The 17,975-nt window shown below is 43.2% G+C and overlaps 1 protein-coding gene across 3 annotated transcripts in view; it reads left to right on the forward strand.

Annotated features, from left to right (window-relative positions):
• slc12a5a (solute carrier family 12 member 5a) overlaps positions 1–17,975 on the forward strand; it is a 125,341-nt gene that overhangs the window by 103,850 nt on the left and 3,516 nt on the right. For all 3 annotated transcript variants that reach the window (XM_062406490.1, XM_062406497.1, XM_062406504.1), the window contains exons 5-20: positions 6,623–6,677; positions 7,483–7,613; positions 10,653–10,900; positions 11,481–11,692; positions 12,393–12,560; positions 12,829–12,927; positions 13,602–13,659; positions 13,758–13,932; positions 14,061–14,179; positions 14,483–14,581; positions 14,719–14,838; positions 15,568–15,672; positions 15,955–16,123; positions 16,306–16,501; positions 16,936–17,105; positions 17,368–17,499. In XM_062406490.1, coding sequence (XP_062262474.1) covers positions 6,623–6,677; positions 7,483–7,613; positions 10,653–10,900; positions 11,481–11,692; positions 12,393–12,560; positions 12,829–12,927; positions 13,602–13,659; positions 13,758–13,932; positions 14,061–14,179; positions 14,483–14,581; positions 14,719–14,838; positions 15,568–15,672; positions 15,955–16,123; positions 16,306–16,501; positions 16,936–17,105; positions 17,368–17,499 — 2,256 coding nt within the window. The remainder of the gene's footprint in view (positions 1–6,622; positions 6,678–7,482; positions 7,614–10,652; positions 10,901–11,480; positions 11,693–12,392; positions 12,561–12,828; positions 12,928–13,601; positions 13,660–13,757; positions 13,933–14,060; positions 14,180–14,482; positions 14,582–14,718; positions 14,839–15,567; positions 15,673–15,954; positions 16,124–16,305; positions 16,502–16,935; positions 17,106–17,367; positions 17,500–17,975) is intronic.

Below are 17,975 nucleotides of genomic sequence, written 5' to 3' on the forward strand. Positions count from 1 at the left end.
ATGCAGAAAGTAGGAGCTTGTTCACTGCTCTTGTTGTGTTTTATAGATGCCACGCATTCAATCTTTTAATAGAACCAATTGGGAGATGACAGACTGCGATGTTCCCCATTAATGTCAGCGCCACAGAGCTGCAGTCATGTGTCAGTGTGACTTTGGTGTTGGACTGACACCCTGTCGTGGCCCTGAGACTCGAATTACAACAGACACCGTCCCACAGGATCGACGGCAGAGCTGTCACTGATCTGAGGAGCTGTTGCAAATTGATTGTGTTTGACTTGTTTGATGCATTTGATTGTCAGGGAGCATATATTGTGTCTCTTCCATGAACACTGTTATCTGCTCAGTAGAAAGGAGGTGGAAGCTTTTTACCTGAAGTTCTTTTCTGCTGAAAACATGAACAATGTCCCATGGCCACTGGACAGCGTCGAGTCAGGCATCAGGAAACATTACATCTTAATGAAATTTTGCTTCTCAATGTATATTAGCTGAAGAGAATCGCCAAGGATGCTTCAATTCAAACTGCGTGGTCCAGCAGCTGTAAAGCAGCTGTGGAGGTTGTGTAGCTTTTCTCTGGTTTGCCTGGTGTGATGTAGCAGGACTGTATGTTGGCATGTCTGTGTGTTTGTGCAGCCTAGATTCTCCTCTAGCACAGAGAGTATTTATAGAACAACCCCCTCAAATCCCATCCATAGCTAAGTTGCCTGCACAGACACACAGGCAATATGCTTCCCAATCATGTTTCTGTGTAGAGACTGTTTTGAAACGGCACTCTGAGTTTGAATGGAAACTGATATGATATGCTGAATATCCTATTTTTAATATGTATCAGTCATTATATCCCTAAAATGTAGATATTCAAATTTAAACATGGTTGGTTATTTTACAAAGGACACAAAGGACACAGTGGACTAGCCTTGTGCAGAATGCATTTGAATTTGATTAATATATCATTATAAAATTGTTTATTTTTCCCATTTTTAAAAAGCAATAATTTAATCATATTTCATTTGAATATTAGTACGTTCAATACCTAAAAGAGAAAGTAGGCCTCAGGAAGAAAAAACATTGCGCTCAGTTTTACGCTAAAAATAGAGTCGGAAAAATGAGGAAAAAAAGCCTTGAAGATCAAAGCTTGTTCAGACTCGGCTTGACAGGAAGCCATGCAAACACACACACAAACATACACACAAACACAGAAACTCACATCTGCTGCACATTTATTATGTGTGCACGTACTCACAGACATTAAAGCTCCCTTACATACACATTTCATTACATTGAATGTATGAATTCTTAAAAGTATATTCCACTTCCTTCCTCCCTATTTCTCAATTATTTTCTCTCAATGTTTGTCCCTCTCACACACACACACACACAAGCGCTCTTGTTATCAGTCACGCGGAGCTCATTGCAGAGCCCTGGGGCGATAAGCCTGAGTGTGAACGGTGTGTGAGAACCCCCCCCCCCCCCTTTCCTTCTGAGCTCCTTACATAACACATAACCACCTAGCCCTCCAGGGGTTGTGTGTGTGTGTGTGTGTGTGTGTGTGTGTGTGTGTGTGTGTGTGTGTGTGTGTGTGTGTGTGTGTGTGTGTGTGTGTGTGTGTGTGTGTGTGTGTGTGTGTGTGTGTGTGTGTGTGTGTGTGTGTGTGTGTGTGTGTGTGTGTGTGTGTGTGTGTGTGTGTGTGTGTGTACATACATGTACGCAGAGATCCCCACCTAAGTGAAATCCACAGGACCTGAAGAGCGAAAGGGATCACGCGTGGTGTAAAAGGCTCAATAATATACAGCGTGATCCCATGTTTTATTCACATGTTGGGATATTGCTGACAGAACACTTTTCTTTAGCTGCTCAGCCACAGCAACACACATCTGTACCTGTCCAACACTCGCACTGTTGTTTCGCCTCATGCGACATCTTGACAGAACATTAACTAGCCGCGGAACCTTTGCATGTTCCGTGAATCATTACTATATGAAGAACGTGCCTCCATGTGGAACAGCTCTGACACGTTATACCATTAACCACGCGTAACACATAACCAGCCATTTTGAAAAAGTCAGTATAGATGGCGTTCTCCGAGCCGGAGAACTCTAACATGTGCTCTGTGTGGGGGTATTTTTAGCCCAGATAATGAATGCAGCCCTGTCACCTAGATAAAATGAGGTTTAAAATTCTTGATGGAAAGTCATCTGTTGTTTGGCCTTCCTCATTACTTCCAGGTCTTGAATCTAAAGGCTGCGAGGGGAAGGGTGGCCTGCCCTCTGTCCTGACTCATTTAAATGCTAAGGATGCTTTCCTCCCTCGGTCCTTTTCATTTTTTACCCTCATCTCTTTCGCTTTCTCCAGAGCTTTTTTTCTCATTTTCCTGTCTCATTATTTCCTCTCGCTCTCGCTCTCTTCCTTTCTTTTGTTTCCTCATGCCTCTCTCACCCTCTCTCTTTTTCCACCTTCCATTTCCCAGCTCTCTCCTCCTTTTCTCACTCATGCCGCATCCCGCAGTCCTCTTGTGCTCGGTAACAATCACCTCCATCTCCTTCACCGGAGAGTTTTTTACATTCTGCTGTGCACCGTCCGCCGGGATGCCATGTGATAAACAGCTCACCAAACTAACTATTCTGCATTTATGTAATGAAGCAGCTAATGAAACACGCTCTCGGGGCAGCTTCGAAAACTCCATTCCTGTCAAAACCAATTTCTGCTCAACACCGAGGTCAAGCAAAGGCCAAGTTAGAGTTTGTCTGTAGCTCTGGGAAGAAAGAGCCCCAGTGTCCTTTGCAGTCACAGTCGGTGGGATGTCATCTAGCAGACTTTTCTTAAAAATTTAAATTAGCCTCGCCTCCAAATAGATTCCTCAGGCTCGGCGATAACTGCGTTGGCTTGGTAATTATTCAAGTTTTGCTTGATTAAAATGAAATCCTTACGTGTCATTTATAAGCTGCCTGCTGCTACACCTCATACGGACGAGACAGATGGCAGATGGCATAATCTGAGGTTGTCTACAGGCATGGAGGCTTGGAGGCCAGACAGCATGTAGGGTCCTCCAGACTGCAGAGGGAGGTGGCGTTAGACGGTATATACTTCATCACATGTACTCTCAAACCAGCACAGTTTAAGGTCGCCTGTATCGCCTGAAAATGGGACAATAAAGCAGACCACAGGCTCTGGGACAGTGGGAAGAGAATACTGATTATTCTGCCCATTGCAGCAACACTGGGGACGGGAGGTAAAGTGACAATCATCCACCTCGAGGGAAAGTAAAGGACAAAATAAAGCTTAAAAAGAATATGAAATTCCTACCTGGATCTTTTTCATCCCAGCTTGACATTGGGTTTGGTCTATTTACATTTGCAGCAAAGAAATTTGTGTGACCTTCCAGCGTCAGTGCAAACTTTGCAGGCTGGTTCAGATCAATCCACTGAGTTGGTGACAGCAGCTGATTGATGTCGTTTACAACGTCCACGTCTGCAGCGACGCCCAGAGGGTCGTTCGGAGTAGAAGTAGGACACTGCTAACAGTAAAGGTAAAAGTGGCCGGATGGGATTCTTAAAAAAAAAAAAAAAAGGAAAGGAAAATTCACTAAAATAAAAATGACAGACAGGCCATCAGGCACTAACCTGAGGACAGAAGTGAAATGACCAATCCCACCTGAGAGGACATGGAGCTCTGAGAGGTCACAGTCGTCATTGAAAACTGTCTGGAGGTCATTAGACAGATAAGAACATTTGTTTTGTAGAGTTTTACACTGAAAAACATAGAGGAATCTATAATAATATGAATGAAATATCCAAATCAATGAAAATAAATCAACTGATGATTCCCTGCTGTACCTGTCAGGTTCTATGTTTTCACTTGTGCAGTTTACACAGAAAATTATAATTGTTAAAACAATGGACTCCTGATTTGACACAGAGGTTATTAATCTATTAATCTAAAAATCATTAGCTCCATAATCATTTGTTTAAAGCCGTTGAATTTAATTGTGTTCAATGAGAAGCTTGTGTAAGGAATCAGGAAAAGGTCAGCATCACCAGTTGATGCTCAATGTAGAACAAAAAATATAAAGAACCAGTCTAGTAGGGTAGAGATAATTGGACCTAGTAATTTGCAGCATACATAAATATACTTTCAAACATAACTTGAATGCTAATTATAAAACCCACTTTAGTTATATAGCCACATTATTACGCTACGTTAGCCTTATACGACTGCAGGTAGACAATTGGGGTGACCTACATGGTAGTAAACAAGTGAGCTGTACATAATGGTTGCTGTTTGTATTAGAGTGGATAATTAATTCATTCTTTACATCTTACCTTACGTGTTTTTCTTGCTTAGGCAAAGGCTAAAAACAGAAACCAATCTCCACATTCAATACACAATAGCACAAGCATTATCACTGATTAGAGTTTATTACCTTTTTATTGTCTCTTTGTTGGTCTGTTTGTTGATTTGTCAGCAGGATTAAACCAAAACCTGGTGGAGGGATGGGGCATCACGGTTAAGGGGTAAAACTAACAAACCTTTATCTGCAGATTTGATAAAAATGACAGATAAATAACTATATTTAAATCAATTTCTCTGCGGATTACCTGCAGTTTGTGATGTAAACCAAACCAGATATACTTATGGTGCTGAGATCTTGCAGAATTTGGTACAGATTTTGGTTTTCCTGTTATTTTTCTTTTAGAGCATAACACATGTGTATGCTTGTTTAGTCATGTGCTCAATTTACCATTCTTGAAACGTATGTAATTCACATTCATGTACTGAATAACCCTCAATGTACAATATATTAAAAGTACAAGTAAAGATGTGTAAATCATAGGAGTCCATTGGTGGAGGCTCTGTACAGTTGTGCGGCGATTCAGTGATTCAGCGTGCGACTCAGTACCTCTGCGTGGCTGCTGCCCACATCAGATAAAACACTTACACAATTACTGTCTTATCTGCTGTGGTGGGAGAAGAGCTTGTGGCCTCATTAGAACCAGATTAGAGGGAAGAACAGAGACCAGTCCCCCTCGCTCTTGAGTCCAGCAGGCCCTCAGGTGACACTAACCACATTACAGTCTTCACAGAGATAGACGTAGTGATAGTCAAATATACCCAGCATGTCGTCCTGTGGCCGGGAAGCACCACACTGTTCTCCATCAGAGGCCTCGCTCACTCCGATCTTAGTCGTTCTGCTCCGAGATACTTACAAGGAAAAAAACGGCTCAAATGTGGAAAATAAGAATAGTTTGATTTCAACATCAGCAAACACAGTTCAGGAACACGACAATTACTAATATGTGTTAACACCACTAAAACAAAAGCTGTAATAGCAATTTAATGTCTGAATTAAGATGAAAAAAAAGAATATCAATACAGCAGCGAGGCAGAAAAGTAGAAAAGGAGAAAAGTCGGGGCAGAAAGAGGCTCCGACTTTCACCAGCCTGCTCTCACATCTCCTCCTCATCCTCCTCTTTGTCTCCATCGCTCTCTTTCACAATGTGAAAAGACACTCAGAAATACAACAATTGCAGTTGAAAGAGTGATGAAATCTTAATGTCGTCTTTGTACTGTCACACACACTCTCCCTCCCTCTCTCTCTCCTCCTCACTCAGCCTCACTGTCTCTCGCTCTGTCAGTTTTTATTATTCTGCTCTGTACTTCGGCTCGCTGCTTCTTCTCTCTCTCCCCCCCCCACTCTTTCTCTGCAGGGCAGTGAGCGCTGGCTGTTTTTGTGTTGCAGGCAACTAGTGATCTCCACTGTAGCATGCCCTTACATTTCTTCCAGTGTTTTTTGTGTTTTTTTCTCCCACTCAATACCGGAGTTGTGTGAGAGTTGTCATTGGTTGTTTGAATTCGCTCTGACAGCTGCTGACAGACCCTGTGGCTTTATTATTTATCTAATAAACAAGCAGGCAGCTTCAGCATTTAGAGCTGTTGTAAATGTCTGCTGTTCCCATGTAAGCTATGAAGCAGGCCGTGTTGATGTTATGCACCACAGGCCTGACGATGTTATGATGGACAACACTTGGAGATTGTTTATATGTCGGGACTTTACTTAATGTAAAAGTAGGACTTTTTCTGACATTGGTGCTTTTCCAGTTTAGTGAACTTCCCCGACAGATTCTCACGTGGACTCACTCTGACATTTTCCTGACATCTTACTTGGGGGTTGGGAGGATAAGTTGCTGAAATGTCCAAAGCTCGGACATTTACCATATTCAGCCCCTCTGGAAATGTTCAGGAAATATATCTGGACTTGAGTGTATGTCTGAAAGAAAATTTAAAGACTCCCTTGACTAGAAATATGCTTTTAGTAAACTGTCCTGATCATGTGCTATGGGAAATGACCAATTGTGAGCTTATTGGCACAATGGTAGCTCACCGGGTTTCTCTTCTTTCTCCCCGTCCTTTCCCGTTCACTCTCATGATCATGACAGGCAAGATTCCTAAATGAAACAAATCTATCAGAAAAGATTGTAACCTTGATAAACTAAATACCAGCGAGGTAATGTGTTAGCACAGTCATTGTGAGCGTATTAAACTCAGCAGTCAACTGTAAATAATCTCAGTATATGTGGAGTGTGTTAAATATGATCTAACTTTCATTTTCTGCTCCCTCTCTGTTTAGACCATGCTGACTGCCATCTCGATGAGTGCCATCGCTACCAATGGAGTAGTGCCAGGTGGGTGAGCAGACGCTGGCACCACACAGCCATCACTGTTTGACGCTGTCCGCTTCTAAATTTCTCTTTTCGCTGATTGCTTCTGGCATGTTGCACCCAGCACAGCTTGATATCCCCAGAAACATTAAACGCCTTAGTCTGGGATCTTGTGCACTTTAACATGTTGTCGCACGGGATTAGATACACAAAATAAAGCACTGGCCAAGTGCCTGACATGTTGAAGTAAATGTCTGTGTTTGAATCTGCCTGCAAACAGTAGTAATGTTCACATTAAGCAGTAGTTGTATTTCAACAAGTTAGTTTACGTGGTGAGTGCGTCTGAGTAGTTGGTGTGGACAGCAGGAGTTAGTGCAAAAGAATCAGGCCTGTAAAGAAGTGTGAAACTGTACATCACTTAAAACACTACATATCTCTCTGTAGTAACTGGGACCAGCCGTAATGCTGCTGCAGTACAGATTAATCTATTATTTTATGCTCTGGTAACATGATGGACATTATTAATCAATTTTCCACTTCTTATTGTTTTTTAATTACTTAAATTAACTGACGTTGTTAATGTTCAAATTGGTGGCATCCCCCTGACAAACCTGAAGAGTAACAATAATGTGTCATTAAAATGTAACTTGAAAAAGAAAATGGAATTACAAAATCTCCTCTACACATAATCAAATCATATAGAGTGATGCATATCAGTTGCATAGATTAAGAAATAAGTAGGATATAAATCATCTAAATGTTTACAGATTCACATTACACAGATGTTTCTGATTTTTTTGTGTTAATGTCTTTGTGTGTGCGTTCGCAGCTGGAGGAGCCTACTACATGATATCCCGTTCGCTGGGCCCTGAGTTTGGGGGGGCAGTGGGGATCTGTTTCTACCTGGGGACCACCTACGCTGGAGCCATGTACATCCTGGGGGCCATCGAGCTTCTCCTGGTGAGAAACATCCTCTTTACTCCTCTCTCAGATCTGTCTCTTTGTCAGGGCTTCATCATTTCTCAGATTGATAAGGATTGAATCCATGTACCGTTGTTTGGAGGAGAGGAATCAAGATGAGTCAAGGCTCAAACGGCCAGTAGTGAGACATTAAGTACACAAAATAACTCGACCAATATGCAAATGTTCACATGGCTACAGCACACAAACAATCCTGAAAAGGACTTGATGCATATATTTTATTAGAATTTCACAATAAGTTAATCGCATCATATAGATTGTTTAAACGTCACTGGTGTGTGTCCCCTTGATTCAGTTACTCTAACTCTTATAGTTCCACCAAAAACAACTCAAACACAAACTACAGATAATGAAACTCAACCCTCTTCTTCTATCTTAACACAGAATAACATAATCCTGTCACGTACCCGCATATTCTCAAAATGTGCTTACGTTTTACAACCTTTTAGGTTAAGATGAATTTAATACAGACCCGATAAAAGGGCTCAGTGATTACAGTGACATCAAGCTATTCCTCATTTCAGTTTACACATTAACATCTGTAATCATAGGTCAAGTCCAAAAGACTTGAAATTATATACCTGCATTAATAACAAATATTCAATGAAGCTGCCTTAGATATAAAGCAAAACTATCATTCTGGATTTATACATCTTCCCAGCTGCCATGTTAGTTTATTCGTCCAACTGTAAATTAACAGCGGAGACAGATCACGGCCCAGTGAGTGGGTTCATGTTGACAAGAGTAGAGAACGTCAGCCTCCTTGAAATGACATCCATTCCAAGCTGATTCATCCGTGGAGTGGTCGGACCAATGTGAGCTGGAGGGGAAATGATGGGACGGTGTCGCCAGGTTAGAGGAGGGTGACCATTCAAATCACAGCTCTTCCTTCACATTGATGAACCTTTGAACGCCCACTTTACGATTTTTTCAGAGCAATAACGTGGTGACAAAAGCTGCTTTCAAAAGGAAGTTGTGTCACAAGGTGGAGCTGGTGGACCCAAATGCAGGAGCCACAGATTTGGGTGAAAAGACAAAGAGTCCTTTATAATGGGCAAGTGTTAGGAAAATGAACTTAATGCAAAAACAGGATCCAGAGAACAATGATCAAACCTCAACATGGAGGGAAACACATGGGAAACTGGGAACGGGAGCAAAGCACAACGCATACAAGCAAAACTAGGTGACAAAGAGTAAGGGAGTCACAGAGAGTTAATACACCGGGGATGACTGAACACAGGTGAAACACATTTGGAACAGGTGCATACGATCACAAAGGAGAGGAACACGACAAAGGCAAGAATTAAAGAGACACACAAGCAGCACAATTTCAAAATAAAACAGGAAACGGACAACGAAACACAAACCAAATCCAAACCCAAGAAAAATGTCCATTATCCGAAAGCTGTTTAGCCTCAGGGATGTGTTACTTTCTCATGGTCAGTGGATTTAAATCTAAATCCAGTTTGTCAGAATATAATCTGAGAACACCCTCTGATATTCCTGTAATCCTTGATGGCATAATTACGTGCTGCGTAATAACTGACACTTCAGTGCGGTAAAATTAATGGTGAATTAGTAAATGCGGCAGAGCCCCTGTGCTCCAATTAAAAAAGAGAAAGTGAGCGCTGCACCACTGTGTGCCGAGTCTCAGTGAAAATTCTTCTCTCCTTCAGTTTTATTTTCCACCTCAGTTCACTTTGAAGCTATTTTTTTCCCGAGCACCGTGTTCTTCAACGAGGAATCTGATAAATTGATGAAATGCAAGGATATTTCATCTCGATCTTCATTTCTCTCCTCCTCCTCGTCCTACTCCTCCACCTCCTCTGCTCTCTTATGAGACGCTTCTTCCACTGCAGCCAATGCTGCATGGAGCATGGGGTAATTATGCAAATAGCGGGAGATCAAGACACTGGCAGAGTAACAAGACCACTTTTTGAAACGGCTCTCGTCACTTTGGTCTCCTGTTATCAACATCCCAGAGTATATATTTTTTTTTTTTCCCATATTCTCCTTCTGGATTCCTCTAATGGATATGCAGAGTTTGATCATGCCTAGAGGTTAATTCTGTCTTCTGGGTCAAAGCTGGCTTAGTTTCCATTGTAAAATAACAATCCCTGCAGAATTGTAAGGAGCGGATCTGGAGAAGGCTGATTTGAATGTGTTTCATCCTTCCACCCGAGCTAAGAACACAAACCGATGCTGCTATTTTGGGAACACGAGCAGTTCACAGTGGAGCAGGAGATTTGTTTGCCTAGTGATATGCTGTTCTTAGCATCAGCTTCTCCAGCCAAGTGGCCGAAGCTGAGGCACGATTCCCGCTCGTCCCTTTTCATATTCTCTGCTCTTTGTGGTGATTAATCAGTTTGGGTGGAAACAAAGTGAATATATAAAAAAAAAGAGAAATTCCCATGCTTATGTAACAGCCTATCTGTGAATCATCTAAAGCGGATGACAGACACTGACGGGATAATTAGGGGTTTACCGTTTTATGTATGATGGAGCTATTCTTAGATTGGCCAGTAGTAGCAGCGTAATAATGGCAGTTCATTTTGAATATTAATACCATGCTTGAGTTCTTTAATTAAACCGAGTTTAAAATAGCAGCCAATATTATGTGTGCCGCTTCCAGCTCCATCAGAGGACTGTTAATGTGAGCATCACATGCTTTCACACTTCACAGAGTTGTCCTCCTCAATCACCTCATCCCTCGCTGCCTTTCTCACCTCTCTTTTATTACATTTCTGTGTGTGAAATTTATTAAATTCAGCAGTAAACAAAGCGTGAGAGGGGCAGGCTTGTGACCTGAAAAACTGCCAGTTTAAAATCCCCAGACAGGCCATAGGGGGGGGGGGTGAGGAGGGGAAGTGGATGAGTTGCATTCCCTAAACAACTAGCACCGAGATGCCCTTGAGCTACGAAAGAGATCGTATATAGAACCTTTATGAGAAATATGCAGGTGTGACATCCCCGGATAAATAATGGTTAAAAAATTGTAATTGAATCTCTGTACTTCAGATCTACATATATCCCGGAGCGGCCATCTTTCCCCTGGAAGGCCTGGAAGGTGCCGAGGCGGAGGCTGCCCTGCTGAACAACATGCGCGTGTACGGCACCATCCTGTTGACCTCCATGGCCACGGTGGTGTTTGTTGGCGTCAAGTACGTCAACAAGTTGGCCCTGGTGTTTCTGGCCTGCGTCATCCTCTCCATCCTGGCCGTCTATGCGGGCGTCATCAAGACCGCCGTCGATCCTCCCGACTTCCCGTAAGCAAAGACATCTCAAGTCGGAATATAAGATCACAATCACATAAAAAACACAACACTGATATAGATGGAAACACCTGGACGACAGCACACCAGATGTTTGAGCACAAACACTAGGTTTGATTGATCTGATACTAGACAGCCATCTGCTGGGAATAAAATTGTTTAGTATTTGTTTCTTCTCTCATGTTCCAGTGATACTACCGCGCATACAAATAATGATCAATTTGAACTTTATTTTAGGATTGATTATTTCATTTTCAGGCTTTTCCCTTGTAGGAAAACTATATTTGTTTATAATGTATTTTATAGTTGGGTCAAAGTCATTATTTGAGCATTTAATTACTTCCTGCTTTACACTGAAATAGTCATGAAGGTACTTAACTCAACAGTTTACAGCCCAGTTCAGAGCATCTTTAACCTCCAGACATACAGACGTGCTGTGGAGCGATTGCTGTTCGATGATGAAGTTTGAAGTTTAAATCAAACTACATTCTTTGACTCAGCTCTGTCAGGTGTAGTTTTTATGGAATCTACAACATCTCCCCCTTCAGACATGTTGTGCCTTTCTGCTCTCCAGTGTGTGCCTCTTGGGGAACCGCACTCTGGTGTGGAAGACCTTCGACGTGTGTGCCAAGACCGTTGAGTCAGCCAATGGGACAGTCACCACCCAGCTGTGGAACATGTTCTGCGATTCTCCCCTCCTCAACGCCACCTGCGACAAGTACTTCGTCGAAAACAACTTGACTCAGGTCCAGGGCATCCCGGGGGTCATGAGTGGAATCCTGGCAGGTTGGTTAATTTCCTCTGGAAGTAAAGGAAAGGTGCTCCTGCTCCTTGGAGGTTTTCATGTGGATACTAATCATAGTGAAAACAGTTATGTCCATCATAAGATACGAAATGCATGTCTTTTTTTAAAGCACCTCTATGCAACTTTTATACTTTAGAATAGTAGCTGCAAAATTAGTTATCTGGTTCATGATCTTCTATGTAAATTCAGTGGCTACAATCTCCTGTGAGAAGTGTGCAACTGCCTGACGGTTGCAGCTTCAATTTCAAGAATCAGGTCCAGCAAATTCAAGAGTAATGTTGAACTGTAGATCCGTTAAAAAGACTAAGAAGTCATTAAAAGCATGTTTTAATCTCTAATATTCAACGATGAATCTTTTAAAATACGAAGAATTCTAAACAGAGTTCGATCTATATGTCAAAGTGTCTTCTGGTTCGGGAAGCGGGGGATTATAGGTAGACACTAAGAGTTAATTTGTCTTTCAGTTAAGTGAGTGGACTAAGCAGTCAAAGTTAAAGTTATATAGTGTTGCTTTAAGATGTGACAATGTCTTTTATCCTTTTATTGACCTTCAACGGGGGGTGAATCATTTCTGTAGGCTTCGTACATTCAGATGATATCAGGTCATGATTCCAACATCAAGTTTACACGAAACACTCACCTGTTCTTTCATTCCTCCCCACATCCCTCGCATCCACCAAGAAAACCTGTTCGGTAACTACTACGAGAAGGGCGACCTGATTGCCAGGACGAACATGGACTCAGTGGAGGAGCAGGACCAACCTCTGACCAGCTCCAACCGCTACGTGTTGGCTGACATCGCCAGCTTTTTCACGCTGCTGGTCGGCATCTACTTCCCGTCTGTGACAGGTGAAACTTCATGTGTTCTCCTGACTTTAATCAAATAACATTCATGTTCTTTGTGTGAGAGTTTTGCAGCCGGACGCTTATCGTAAGACTATGACCTAAAAGATAAGGTTTTCTTCAAAACTCTGTTAAAATGTGAACTCACTCTGCATCAGAATCTGTGTCATACGTGTGTAGGAATAAATGGACATTCTGCTGCTTTCTAACACACACGTGTTGTTTCCATGTGTGTGAATCTCTGACCGTGTTTCCTTCTTGACAATCTGTTCAGGGATCATGGCTGGCTCCAACCGCTCCGGTGACCTGCGTGATGCCCAGAAGTCCATCCCTGTTGGAACCATTGCAGCCATCACCACCACCTCCATAGTCTGTATCCTCTCGCTACTGCCCCCTGCAGGATAATAAGAAGCAGTGTCACATTTTTTGAGAGCAAATATCATATGAATGGATAGATTTTCACAAGATAATGTGATAATGTGACCTACAACTTACTTATAACTCCTTCTTTTCCTAAACCCTGATGGTTTTACTAATTTCCAAGATTTTTTTTCGGTCTTAACATTGGAATTTACTTTCCATCGTCCTCATACAGCATTTTGTGTTGTATATTTGTATTTACCTGTCGTCTCTTGGTGGCTACACACAACATAAAAACTATACATGATTACAGGCCTCTGTATCCTCTGAGGCAGCCATGTTGAATGTCTCTGATCTATCTTACGCTAATCTGCTCATGATCTAACCCAATTTGATTAGGAACATCTAATCGCATCACCGAGCTGCCTTTGCAATCACAAGTTAATAAAGCAGAAGGATATTAGTTACAATGTCACTGATCTCTGAGATATTATCCCAAACTAAATCGATTGATGTCTTTTCCTGGCAAATCAAGGTAATGGATTTATCAGATCATCGAATGCATCATCAAAGTTAAGGCTTAGAATTTTTTTTTGTAAATTAAGCTGATCATATATTGGATATCCCCCATCTGAAAAACATACCCCCCTGTCTGTGTGATACATTTCCTGATCTACAACTGTGCAGACATGTCCAGTGTGTTTCTATTTGGTGCCTGCATCGAGGGTGTGGTCCTCAGAGACAAGTAAGTATACGTGTTATGTTATCTTTGCTACAGAAAGTGCAACAAAGGGCTGAGATGTGATGTGTTTGAAATGGCAACCTTTTCCCCATCTCCCTTAGGTTCGGAGAGGGGGTGCATGGGAACCTGGTGATTGGCACGCTAGCCTGGCCGTCACCGTGGGTCATTGTGATTGGCTCCTTTTTCTCGACCTGTGGGGCGGGGCTTCAGAGTCTGACAGGAGCTCCTCGGCTCCTGCAGGCCATCGCCAAGGATGGCATCGTGCCCGCCCTCCGGGTCAGTCTGAACGCTCATTTACATATCATGTGCATAATGTTTCCGTCCTTTCAAATGATGACCGACAGGAAACAGGCATATTTTTAAACAGTGGTTTACAGCACTGGTGTTTTCTGTCGTCCCTTCAGATCTTCGGCCATGGGAAGGCCAACGGAGAACCCACATGGTCCCTCCTGCTGACAGCTTGTATCTGTGAGAGCGGCATCCTCATCGCCTCCCTGGACTTGGTGGCTCCCATCCTCTCCATGTGAGAACTGAAGCGATCTCTAATTTGCTTTCATTTCTAAGAACAAACTGTGGGAGATCTGGGAGCAGCCAGTCCCCGGCTGTTCCCTAAATAACACCAATGTGCTCAGGGTTGAATTCTTCACACGAAAGGGGCCGATCCCTGTTCTGCTTAGGTAGTACATTCAAATGCCAGAAGATGTGATGGAAACTGAGCCAACACACTCCTTGGACTGCTTTGGTGACATCTCTCTGTTTTATCCCAGGACATAAGAAGAGTTTTTAGAAGCTTTAGAGTGACTCTCTGTGTTTGTGTCCCATGCAGGTTTTTCCTCATGTGCTACATGTTCGTGAACCTGGCCTGTGCCCTGCAGACGCTGCTGAGGACTCCCAACTGGAGACCTCGCTTCAAGTTCTACCACTGGTCAGTTCAGGGTCTACAGAGGGCTTGGTTCTTGTGTTCGAACCAATTTTCAAATCCTGAAATGTGTCTGTATCTCTTGCCCTTTGTCTAACTGCATCTGTCTCTCTCTCTCTCTCTCTCTCTCTCTACGTATCCAGGGCTCTGTCCTTCCTCGGGATGAGCTTGTGTCTCACTCTCATGTTCATCTGCTCCTGGTATTATGCCATTGTCGCCATGGTAATCGCCGGCTCCATCTACAAGTACATTGAGTTTGCAGGGTGAGTGGAGTCCGACCCCCGGAGAGATTGGATATGCTGGCGGCTTTTTGGCTTTGCCTGGCATTCATTTTTCTACTATATTTAAAAAGTGTGCTATTTCCAAGCCCACAGCCACAATCGTTTTAACGTCTCTGTAGTTTAAAAGAGAGATCTATGTTTGCACTTATAGCTCCACTGCTTGTTTTGGGCTTTAGTCGTTTGTGCAAATATGCGCAGAACATCCTCTTTATAATATCAAAAAGATCAATATCTCATTCTATACATTTCCCCCCTATTTGTAATCATTTTGTGTCTTTTCGTATCTTAACAGACATTTTACATCCCTCTAAAGTGTCGCATCTCTTTCACGGAGTTTTGCTGGTTCAGCCGAACTTTCAAAACGTTGCTACTGGTTCAAAAACTGCCTCTGAACTTAAATATTTGTGTTAACACTGGATAAAAAGAGATATTTTCAGACTCCAGTCCAAAGTTCTGTCTCAGTAGATCCTCACCGGCCTCCTGACCCCTGAGGTCCGCTCAGTAATCCGACCATCCTTGTAATGGAGTAGCACAGAGCCGTGCGCACACTGAGGATTTAACTGCTGGGATGATTCCCTGTGCTGAGTGACATTATGTTAACGTGACATTTACCGGTGACGCTCAATCCCTACTCGCTCTGCATAATGTGACTTGTTTCAGTGCTTCAGCTGATGAATAAAGCTATTGTTCGTGTTTTGCTCTGTGTCTCAGCGCGGAGAAAGAGTGGGGTGACGGGATCCGAGGTCTGTCCCTGAGCGCCGCGCGTTACGCTCTCATGCGGCTGGATGAGGAACCCCCGCACACCAAGAACTGGAGGTATGAGACCCCCCCCTTCGTGTCCCGCCATCCTCTCACGTGTCCACGATTCACCTCATCTCAGATGTCAAACTACATAAAGTGTTTGTGATTCCATATTAACACATCAACCCTCTCATGCTGTTTTTCTCCATCTCTCTTTCTCAACTAGGACTTTTACTTGGCCAACTCAGCCATTTCTTTCTTCATGCCTTCATTTGACTCTTCTTGCCCTTTTCTACTTTGTTTGCCTACCTCCTTTTTTCCTGCCCTGTATTTTCACTTCCTCTCCCCTCTCTACAGGCCCCAGCTGCTAGTGCTGGTCAGTACAGACAGCGAGCAGAACGTGGAGCAGCCCCGTCTGCTCTCTCTGACCAACCAGCTGAAGGCAGGAAAAGGTCTAACCATCGTTGGCACCGCCCTAGAAGGCACCTACCTGGAGAACTACAGCCAGACCCAGAAGGCAGAGCAGGTCATTCAACTGTTAAATCCTTCAAATTCTCAAAACAAAAGAAATCTCCACTTTATTCTTGACAATAACAGGGATGACTACTGTATATGGAGTTTAGAAATTTACCTTGGTTTGATACCTAAGGTTTTTCACTTGTTATCTTCACCTCGGTAACAATTGTTCTCTCCGTCCCATCTTTATAGGCACTGCATAAACTGATGGAGACTGAGAAGGTGAAGGGCTTCTGTCAAGTGACCGTGTCGTCGAACTTGCGTGACGCTACATCCCACCTGCTCCAGGCCAGCGGGCTGGGAGGCCTGAAACACAACGCTGTGCTGGTCTCGTGGCCGCGCAACTGGAAACAGGGAGACGAGAATCAGACCTGGAGGAACTTCATTGGTGGGTCACAGGGAAAGAAAAGGAAGAAAGTGATTCTCTCCAGAAGGAACGGAATCGGATTCGTGTGGCTGATTTCATTCGTTCAGAAGTGAATTGTTGTTTAGCTGCTGAAGCAAATCCACTAGAAAGAATCCCCACCAGCTCCAGTTTGTAGCCCAACCTGCTTCTTAACCTCTGCTGAGGAAAAAGGTCAAAGAAAAATCGTACTAATCATGCAGTGTTATGTATTTAAAGACGGGGGGGATATATTCAGACATAAGAGGATGAGATGATGCAGCAGAATTATTCATCACAGCAGTTTTTCTGCCATATGAGCATAAAGTGGCTACTTATAAGAGTCAAAACTTCCCATTGAGATCAACCAAAGCCAAACGGCTAAATCCCAAAATTGTTTACGCTCACGCCCGCTGCATCTGTTTTTTCCGCTTCCACAGAGTTGGTCAGAGAAACCACAGCTGCTAACCTGGCTATGCTCGTGCCCAAGAACATCTCGGCCTTCCCGTCCAATGGAGAGCGCTTCACTGAGGGTCACATCGACGTGTGGTGGATCGTCCACGATGGAGGCATGCTGATGCTGCTGCCCTTCCTTCTGCGACAGCACAAGGTACTGAGGAACAGCCAGTGGTGAGAGAAAGAGGTCAAAGAGGTTAAGACCATAAGCACAAACTTAATGGTCAATAGGCTAGATACAGCCAGATTTAAGCTTCTTAGAGATGACATAAATACTTTTAAGAAATTAAATTTGAGGTTTAAATACTCTTAGGTGCGTAGAAAACAGCTTCAATCTCGGGACAAGAAACAGGGTTTACAAATGACTTAGTCCTGAACTACAGAGTGTTTAACAATTTATATGTTTTCTTCCTCAGGTTTGGAGGAAGTGCAGGATGCGCATCTTCACAGTGGCCCAGATGGACGACAACAGCATCCAGATGAAAAAGGACCTGACCACATTCCTCTATCACCTCCGTATCGACGCCATGGTGGAAGTTGTAGAAATGGTTAGTTAAATGGTCTCGTGTTAAACCAGTAAGCACGTACACAGAGACACATCTATGAGCACTTTAATCTCGGTGGTTACGTAACGAGAGAAGCCGACCTGCCTCTGGCTTGTCTCGTTGCTCCAGTAAACATGATAAGCATTGTTCACAGGCAAGGAGCCAACGTGGACGCATGACTGCCCCTGACAGCCGCATTACTGAAGCCTGCTGATTGGTGTAATCACACCATGAAGCACGGAGTGGGTTAAGGCCTCCGAATATTTTAAACAGAGTACTTGTCAGATTGTCGAGCAGTAATCTAAAAATGAAATCTTTCCCAGGTTGGAGTCAGGGGAATCCACTCAGAGCGTGACCAGGTGTCATTTCTCCAACTTTTTAATATTCACATTATCACTTCAGTCACTTTCCAAATACAACATCGTGAAAGCATTAGAACAAAGACAGTTCAAAGTGTGCTCCCCTCTATCCTCATGTTT

Source organism: Platichthys flesus, chromosome 2 (genome assembly GCF_949316205.1).
Source record: "Platichthys flesus chromosome 2, fPlaFle2.1, whole genome shotgun sequence".
Taxonomy (NCBI): Eukaryota; Metazoa; Chordata; class Actinopteri; order Pleuronectiformes; family Pleuronectidae; genus Platichthys; species Platichthys flesus.